This window comes from Vulpes lagopus, chromosome 16 (genome assembly GCF_018345385.1).
Source record: "Vulpes lagopus strain Blue_001 chromosome 16, ASM1834538v1, whole genome shotgun sequence".
Taxonomy (NCBI): Eukaryota; Metazoa; Chordata; class Mammalia; order Carnivora; family Canidae; genus Vulpes; species Vulpes lagopus.
Window position 1 is genome coordinate 138,451 of NC_054839.1, and position 9,229 is coordinate 147,679.

The window sequence follows — 9,229 nt, forward strand, 5'->3', positions numbered from 1 at the left end:
CTGAGGAATACCCTGGTTTTGCCATGTTCTTGTCAATGGGGAATGGATCATCTTTACTTGATAGTCTTGGTTGGGTTCCTCAATCTCATCAGTTATCATCAGATTATGAAATACTTTTTGTGGGACATCTTGCACATCTAGGATTTGTCTTCACAACAAGGGATGTGGTCAAGGGATGTGACCTCTTATCAAGAAAGGGTGTTCGGCAATGTCTTTAAACTTAAAGAGAAGCATTTCCAGAAACAGTCTTCAGAAATTATTCATTAGTGTGTTCATCAGATATTTCTGGTTCTCTTCCTGGCTTGCTTCTTGAATATGCCTCCCGATCTGAGATTAGGTGCCACCAGGTGGCTTGCTATGGCCAATGCCATGTGGGCAGAAGGGCTGTGTCTCTTCCATGTGATTTAAGAACCAGGGTACAATCTGCTGGGTTAAACTTTCCCTTCCCCATCATAAGGGACTGCGGAAGAAAGCGCCATGGTGGAGCCTCCATTGTTGGGTCACCAGATGGCAATGGTGAGCAGCATGCAATGGCCAAGAAATACCAACAACAGATCCAGTTATGTGAACCAGTGAGCTGTGAGGCTGTTACTGCAGAAAACCCAGTCACATGCTTGTGTGTTTTCGTAGGAATTTTGTTAAGAAATTGTTCCCTCCAGCTAGTGAGTCCCATATGACCACCTTCAGGAGAAAGTGACTTAGAAGCAAAGGCCTAGGGATCCCTGGGTGGCGCAGCGGTTTAGTGCCTGACTTTAGCCCAGGGCGCGATCCTGGAGACCCGGGATCGAATCCCACGTCGGGCTCCCAGTGCATGGAGCCTGCTTCTCCCTCTGCCTACGTCTCTGCCTCTCTCTCTCTCTCTCTCTGTGTGACTATCATAAATAAATAAAAATTAAAAAAAAAAAAAAAAAAAAGAAGCAAAGGTCTAGAAAAAGCTTTGCCTCCCTTGAAGAAATGACATGTTTTCTCCTCATGGATAATGAAACTATGTTTCTGATCAAGCATATCAGAAACTAATCTATGATGGATGCAGTCTACATATATAATGGACTGTTACTCAGCCATCAAAAAGAATCAAATCTTGCCATTTGCAATGCTGTGGATAGAACTCCAGGATATTATGCTGAGTGAAATAAGTCAATCAGAGAGACAATTATTGTATGATCTCACTCATCTGTGGAATTTAAGAAAGAAAACAAAGGATCATGGGGGAAGGGAAGGAAAAATAAGACAGAATCAGAGCGGAAGACAAACCATGAGAGGCTCTTAATCACAGGAAACAAACTGAGGGTAGCTGGATGGGAGGAGAGTCGGGGAACGGGGTAACTGGGTGATGGACATGAAGGAGGGCACGTGGTATGGATCAGCACTGGGTGCTATATAAGATGGATGAATCACTGACCCCTACGTCTGAAACTAGTAATATGTTGTTATATGTTAATTAATTGAAGTTAAAAATATAAGTAATATACATATATTTAAAAAAAGAAACTAATCTATGGCAACTCTGACCTCTTCCCCATCTTCTCCCTTTCTACTCTATCTTCCCCCAAAGTCCTGATCTTTTATTTTCTTTCTTTTTATGATAAAATTTCAAAGAATCCCTAAGAGCAGTTCAAACCCTTTATGGAATGAGGGAAGATGCACATCAGGTCGAAATCTAGGTTTAATAAGGTCATCTGAGCAGAATACTAACAAAGAAGGGCTGACTCACACTGGAACATATTTTACACAGGGGAAGAACAACTTCTACGCACTAACCCACCCTTCTAAATGAACATATCCATCAAAGGAGAAACTGGGCAAGAGGTGTAGAAACCACTGCTACTACTGTAAAAGAAACAATAAAAACCAGTTCCAGGAGTGAGCCTTTGTCTAGAAAAGCCAGTGTACACACCAAGCCAGTGGTTTCCAAATGTGTACATTTTAGTCAGGGAGTCTTTTCTCTAAAGGAAAATGTAAGCAGAAACCCAATCCATGACAAGTAAGTGTGGGGTTCCTCTGGGTGAAGTGCTATCATTCACACCCAGGAGGCTGGGCCCCCTCCCCAACAGTATGGCCAAGGAACCCCCAGGGCGCAGGGAACACAGTTTGAGAACCAATGTTGTACTCCAGAGAAACAGTACCATAATAACAAAAGGGCTAACTGGAAATGTCCTTATAAGTTGGAAGAGCAGGATGCTTGGGTGGCTCAGTGGTTGAGCATCTGCCTTTGGTTCAGGGCATGACCCCGGAGTCCTGGGATTGAGTCCCGCATCAGGCTCCTTGCAAGGAGCCTGCTTCTCCCTCTGCCTGTGTCTCTGCCTCTCTCTGTGTCTCTCTCATGAATAAATAAATAAAATATTTAAAAAAAAAAAAAACAAGCTGGAGGAGCTAAATACCTAAAAGACATAACTGTAGCAGAACTGGCTTTAGAAAAAAGAAATGAGCTATCTCCTCAAAATTACCTTAATCCTTACTTCTCTCTCAGCAGCTCTCTTCTCTCTGTCTGCCTCTTTCCTCTTACACCTCTCCTCTTCTCTCTTCTTCCTCTTTTCTTCTTCCCGTAAACGCTTCTTCTCCAGTTCCCTCCTCCTTCGCTCTTCTTGCTTCTCTTCTCGAATCCTCTAGAGACGTGGGAAAGCATGTGTATAAATGATCTGTGTGGACGCAGCAGAGACAGGAAGGATACTCATCAGGTAAGAGGGCAGACCTACCTGCTTTTCTAATTTTCTATTTCTAATATATTCCAAAAGAGGTGTAGTTCTTCTAGCTAAAACACAAAAATTGTTATGCAAGATTTAACTCTAAAATAAGATTTATTTTTCCTTCATTTTAAATACTTGTTTTCAATTTAACGTTTAAATAAATTAGCATGGCTCAGTTAGAAGAGCATGTAACTCCTCATCTCCAGCTTGTAAATTCGAGCCCCATGTTGGGTGTAGAGATTGCTTAAAAATTAAATCTAATAAATAAATGAATGAATAACTACATACATATATACATAAAATTTAGATGAGCATATATTGTATCTCAGAGTTCCTATTAGGAATAGAGAGTATTCCCCTATTAGGAATAGGGGAATACTATTATCCCTAATAATAATAGGGATAATAGTAGGGAATACCAATATCCCCTATTAGTAATAGGGAGTTCCTATTCCATCACTATAAAGTCAAGTTATTTGGAGGTACTGACAACTCTATAAATAGTAAGCAACAAATTCCTGATTCTCAAGGACTCTTCATATTACTTACAAAGAGACTATACAAGCAAAAAAAGAAAAATGAGTACAACGCATTAAACTTTCCAATTGAAAAAAATAAAGATAAAAATAAATTTAAAAAAACTTTCCAATTGTTATAAGTATCTTCACATGTTTGCAGATATTTTAAACATTACGTAACATTATAGATTCACTTCGATTCAGAACATATTCTGGAAATTTCTTCCTTTTCTACTCTCTTGACAATGATTTTAAGCAATGTGGATTCTTATCATATACGCTCCACAAACCAAAATAAACCAGATGTGAAAGTTTAGACAGTGATCTCACATGGCACTTCATCTAATCAGCACTAACCACCCAGGAATGAACCTCTCTGTAAACTCAAACTCCATCATCAGTTTTCAGGCCCCAGATGTGTCTGACCTAACCTGGAATGGGGCACCCAAATATGGTGGGCCTCAAGGCATAGCCTCTCAGAGGGACTGGTTCTGAGAAATGTGTTCCCTATAGCAGTAGCTGAGGATACAGGTGGAAGGTGGAAGAGTGGGTCTATTCTACAGCTCTTTCAAGACCCAAGATTAAATGGGGGAAGGAAAATTCCCTGGAAACAACTGGAGACTGGCCATGACATTTCTCAAATTCTTAGATCAGGAACTAATCAGGAATTCTGTAAGAGAGACTTTGGGCAGGGAATTAAGAACTCCTGAACACCTCAACACAATGTATCAAATGGCTTCTGCCAGGAAAGCTCTTCCCCAGATACAGGGCTGTGAAAATGCCCACATTTCATCCCAGGTACAGGGGCCAAGACAAGAAGAGCCCATTCCCTCCCTGGGTAGCTCCTGTGTTAACCATGAGCTCTGACCCAGGATGAGCACAGCCTCTGTAATAGGCAGCCTGCTTTAAATTGAGGAGGACTCTTGCTCTGCACCGTGGGAGTTCTGGATTTATCAGCAAAGAGCAGGACCAAGACTGGGTGGGTGGAGGGGCTGATGCCAAGACCCCACCCGCCTCCCCCCTTCTCCGAAGAAAATACCTGCCTTGTTACCCCAAAGGATCAATGTGAAGGGTAAATGAGACCTGTTTATGAAAGTGCTTTACAAACCACAGAAGTATATCATTTGTTCAACAGAATATTGCATGGCTGTATAACAGAACACTAATTTAACCAACAGTCTAACTGTCAGCACTTAGAGAGCTACTGGGCACTGTCACAACCACCTGGGAGGGAACAGGACACTGAGCCCAGACCTGTCTGCTCTGTTGCCCCTGCTAGGACACCGCACTAACCTGCAACTTCCGAGGGGATTCCTATTTCCATTTAACCCTCACTCCTCAGATTAGATCATAAGAATCCACTAAAGGCCAAAATCTAAGAAAAGAAAAAGGCAAACTACCTTGAATTGCTTAAGATCCAAACCTGGATGGGCAGAAACAGGATCAAAGCTCCCTAGCCTCATCTTGGACTAGTAGATTGTGAATCACACTTACTCATTCTGTAAAATGCTATGAAACCTACTATGTACCAGGAGCTGGGCTGGGGATGGGAGCTGGATGGTGTGTGTGTCTGGCCACCAAGGACTGCCTCAAAACTGCCCATAAGTAGAAGACTCTGGTTCTTCTCTGTGGCTATTCTATACAAGGGCATTTACAGCAAAGTGGAAAAGGAAAAAGGGTGGAGAGTCCTAGAATTTCTAATTTGTCTTTTTTTTTTTTTTTTTTAGCTCTTAAACTTAACATGCTCTATAGTGAGATCTTACATTCCTTCCAGTAATGTTTCTCCCCCAGTCTGTCCCACATCAATGATGCTGCTTCCATCCACTGATCTATTCCAGTCATACTTGAAGTCTGGATTCCTTCTGCCCCTTTCTTCCCACACCCAACTGGCCAGAGCATACACAGACTCTGCCAGCTAGTGCAAGCAGTCCACCCTGGGCTGGAGCAAAGCCTTCCCATTGGAAGCCTAATGTCTGCTCAGGGCATCCACAATCCAACATGTATGAAGCCATGGCCATGTGCCACTCACACGTCTTCTCCACTGCTCATTTGGAAGCTCTGTAACTGAAAGCTCTGGCACTCTCCTTCAACTGATGCTCAGAAATAGTTTCCCAGGTTGCCATATTTTTGTTACAACTGGAAAAAACTCTAAATCCCTGGTAAACCTGTCATGAGCGTGAATTTTAAAGTAACTGGAAAAGAAATAAATATATATCTCAATAAGGTAAAGAGAAGAAGAGAAGAATAAACAGACCAATAAGTTCTCTTGTCTTTGCCTCTATGTCTCCCAGAAGAGTTTCGGGATTCGCATTAGGTTTCTCTTCCTCCACACAGTAAGTTTCCAAAAACTTCTTATATTCTGGATCTATTAATTAAAAAAGAAAAAAAGAAACACGTTCCTCCCCACATGAGAGAGAAATTATATTTGATCACTATATTTAATTTGGCAGTTTCATAAGCCAGTCTTTATAAAAGGACTCACCGTCTTCAATGCTTCCAGTTTTGGCATCTTTTTTCTTTAGCTTCTTTTTGGCTATCTTCTGGAATGGGGCAAATTCTACCACTGCAGGATATTCTAGGCCTTTAGCAGAAAAGAAATTGCAAAAGCCATTCTAAAATTCCACTATATTCATTCTGGAAAATAATGATTTAGGTTTTTCTTTTCTCTTTTTTCTTTTTTTTTGGGGGGTGGGGTGGGGGTGGGGAGGGACAGAAGGAGAGGGAAAGAATCTTAAGCAGGCTCCACACCCAGTACAGAACCCCGGTACAGACACGGGACTCAATCCCACAACCCTGAAATCATGACCTGAGATTATGAAATCAAGATCAGATGCTTAACTGAGTGAGCCACCCAGGTGCCCCAAGAGTACTGTTTAAAAGGACATAGATGTAAATGAATAACATATCCTAGAAAATTTCTATTGAACATGAGGAAAGTGATTTAGTTTGGGTACATAAGTGAAGATCACTTATCTAGAAAACTCATTTATGTGAAAAACATCATTCTAATGATAATTAGGTTGTCACTGATACAAAGAATTGCTAGAGTTCTTTGGTTTAGGTATAATTTTAATTTTCAACATAAGCACACAAGTACAGTAACACAATCGAAATTTATGAACTTGTTTTAGATTGGTATCTGAGAGGGCACCATCTGAGGTGGTTCAACCAGTTAAGTGTCTGCCTTGGGCTAAGGTCATGATCTCAGGGTCCTGGGATCAAGTCCAACATTGGGCTCCCTGCTCAGCAGGAAGCCTGGTTCTCCCTCTGTCTCTGCCTCTCCCCCTGCCTGTGCATGTGTGTACGCACACTCACTCTGTCAAATAATAATTAAAAAAAAAAAAATAGGTTGGTATCTGAAAACTTACTTATAATTCACAAACATTCCAGCAAAACTTTATTAACATGCTTTGAGATGATAATAAAGAGTCTAAAAAGCCAATGATACAACCTTTACTGTCAGTGAAGATATAGCCATCAAAACGATCTCTAAAAAGAAGGATGTCCTCAGGATTTCTAAAATTAATGTATGCTCTTGAGTAGAGATGAGGATAAAGACTGAAATAAAAGATAACGATGAAAATTGTAAAAACTGCAAGACTTCTTTAATTTTGCTTTTTTTTTTTTTTCTTTTCTGGGCACAAGAAACTATTTCAGATAAAACCTATATGCCAAAGAATCATTTCTCAGCTAAATACAACAATCCGAGTATTCTTTTTTTTTATAATAAATTTATTTTTTATTGGTGTTCAATTTGCCAACATACAGAATAACACCCAGTGCTCATCCCATCAAGTGCCCCCCTCAGTGCCCGTCACCCAGTCACCCCCATCCCCTGCCTTCCTCCCCTTCCACCACCCCCAGTTCGTTTCCCAGAGTTAGGAGTCTTTATGTTCTGTCTCCCTTTCTGACACTTCCCACACATTTCTTCTCCCTTCCCTTATATTCCCTTTCACTATTATTTATATTCCAATCCGGGTATTCTTTAGCAAAAAAGCAAAAATAAACATTACTGGAAATCTTTTTAATAACTTGGAAAAGACATGTAAGGTCAGTATCTCTACTACACAGAATCAGAGTTAAAATACTGGTCTTCCAAGGTTGAAAAGTCAAAGGAAAGCTTATTCAAAGGTCATTCCTTAGCACACATCAAGACCCAACACTACCTAGTCATGATTCATTCATAATGAAAACGTCCTATCCTATAAGAGCTTCTTCACTGACTTAGAGAACACATTTATGTACTTTAGAGGGACCATTAACTACAGCACATGGTATGGGGACTACAGAAGAACTAAGCCTTTCTCCTATTGGTAATTTGGTAGTCAGTATTTCACAACTACCAACATCCTTCCTAGGAGGAACTTTCAATCCATTTCAGAGATGAGAACACTGAGGCTCATAGAAATTCAGTGTGTGCAAAAGGTGCAGCAAGTTAAAAGGTGGGACTGGGATTCCAACCGAACCACTCTGAGTCCAGGGCCTGTCCTTTAACTGTACCAGTTTTCTTCAACTTTAGTCATTTGAAAATCACCTATTATTTTTTTAAGATCAAATTTGTATTTCACTGTTAGTGATATTTTTCTTTGAAGAGGCTGACTTAAGTTTTCACGTAAAGGTATTTATTCAGGAGGCCTTATACGGCCATCACAAACGCAAACTCACAATGATTACAAAAGGTGTAGTAAACACAGTGAAAATCGCACGATCTGGCTGGGTTTTCTCTTTGCTAATAAAAGGAGATCTGGAAGTGTCAACGCGCCCTCAGAGTCACCCTTCCACCGAGCTGTAAGGGACTAAAAGAAGAGATGACCTGGTAGGTGTGGGGCGGGGGCGGGGGCAGCGGCGCGGGGAGCGCAGGGTTTGCAGGGGCCGCGACACGCTTCTCCCTTCGGTGCGTGTCTTTCTCCTTAGACCACGGCGGTGCCGGCGGGGGCTACGTCCCGGCCTACTCCAGAGGAGCCGCAGGACCGCCTGCTCGGCGCTCACCGAGGGAGGCTCTGCACCGGCTCCTTCCCCCAGGGCCCGACGCGGCCAGACCCTCACCTCACGTCGGCGGCGAAGAACGCGAAGTAGTCGTGCGCCGGCAGCGGGCGCAGCTGCTCTTCCAGCTGCCCCTCGGTGAGGCTGGGGGGAAGCCGCCGGACCACCACCTGCGGAAAGGGTGCCGGGCGCTGGGTCCTTCCGCGCCCATCGCCTGCCGCCCGTGTGCGGCCAAGAAACCCGCGCGTTTGTCAGGGAGGCCAGTGCGGTCGGAGGGCTGCGCGTAACCCGGACGACACGGCTCCTCCCGGGCCCCGCCCGCCCGGGCCCAGCGCCTCAGGCCGCCAGCCCCGCCGGGTCGCCGCGGGCTCCAGGCGCTGTCCTTCCTCGCACGCACGCGAGGAGCGGCCGCGTCGGGCCGAGCGGACCTGCCCACGCCGCCGGCGGCCTCCGTCCCTTCGCCGCACCCCAAACCCCGAGCCCGCCGTCCGTCTGCTCAGCGCCATCCCCCACCCCGCAAGGTTTGCCGGCCCGGCCCCGCCCACCTGCTTCCGGAACGCCCCCCGGCTCCGCCCCCGCCCCGGTCAAGACCATCCCTCTTCTCGCGACATTTGCAAGCACCACCCTGCCCCCCGCCCTCGTCTCAGCGGTAGACGACCTCCTCCTCTCGCGAGGTTTGCGTTCCCCGGCCCTTCCCCACCTTGCTCAGAACCGTCTTCTCCTCGCGAGGTTTGCCCGTACCGGCCCCACCGCCAGAGGACGAGGCTGGGTGTGCCTCTGCTTCTCGCCACGGCGACTCCCGGCGGAACCGGACTTCCCCAGCGGACTGCTTCTCCCTCCCGCTCGGGCCGCGCCCAGGAACTGCCGCCCGAGGGCCTCCGACCCCCTCCTCCTCTGAGCGCATCTCGCACCCGCCGCGAAGCCACCGCCGCCTCCCGCCCGGCTGCAAACGTCGCGAGAACTGGGTCTCCGCCGCCCCTCCCCCCCGTGACAGTCCACGTCCGGCGCCGCAGGCCCCGGCCCCGGCCCCGGGAAACTCGG

At 45.2% G+C, this 9,229-nt stretch overlaps 1 protein-coding gene across 13 annotated transcripts in view; it reads right to left on the bottom strand.

Moving 5' to 3' along the window:
• Positions 1-9,229, bottom strand: part of UPF3A (UPF3A regulator of nonsense mediated mRNA decay) — a 50,182-nt gene extending 40,953 nt beyond the window's left edge. For 6 of the 13 annotated variants that reach the window (XM_041731006.1, XM_041731007.1, XM_041731005.1 and 3 more), the window contains exons 1-7: positions 8,889-9,228; positions 8,252-8,358; positions 6,657-6,763; positions 5,688-5,786; positions 5,460-5,570; positions 2,697-2,752; positions 2,448-2,606 (exon numbers count right to left, since the gene is read on the bottom strand). In XM_041731006.1, the coding sequence (XP_041586940.1) occupies positions 2,448-2,606; positions 2,697-2,752; positions 5,460-5,570; positions 5,688-5,786; positions 6,657-6,763; positions 8,252-8,358; positions 8,889-9,092 (843 nt within the window). In that variant the 5' untranslated portion in view covers positions 9,093-9,228. Of the gene's footprint in view, positions 1-2,447; positions 2,640-2,696; positions 2,753-5,459; positions 5,571-5,687; positions 5,787-6,656; positions 6,764-8,251; positions 8,359-8,888 lie in introns of all 13 variants that reach the window. The other 7 variants (XM_041731009.1, XM_041731010.1, XM_041731012.1 and 4 more) reach the window with 5 other exon arrangements.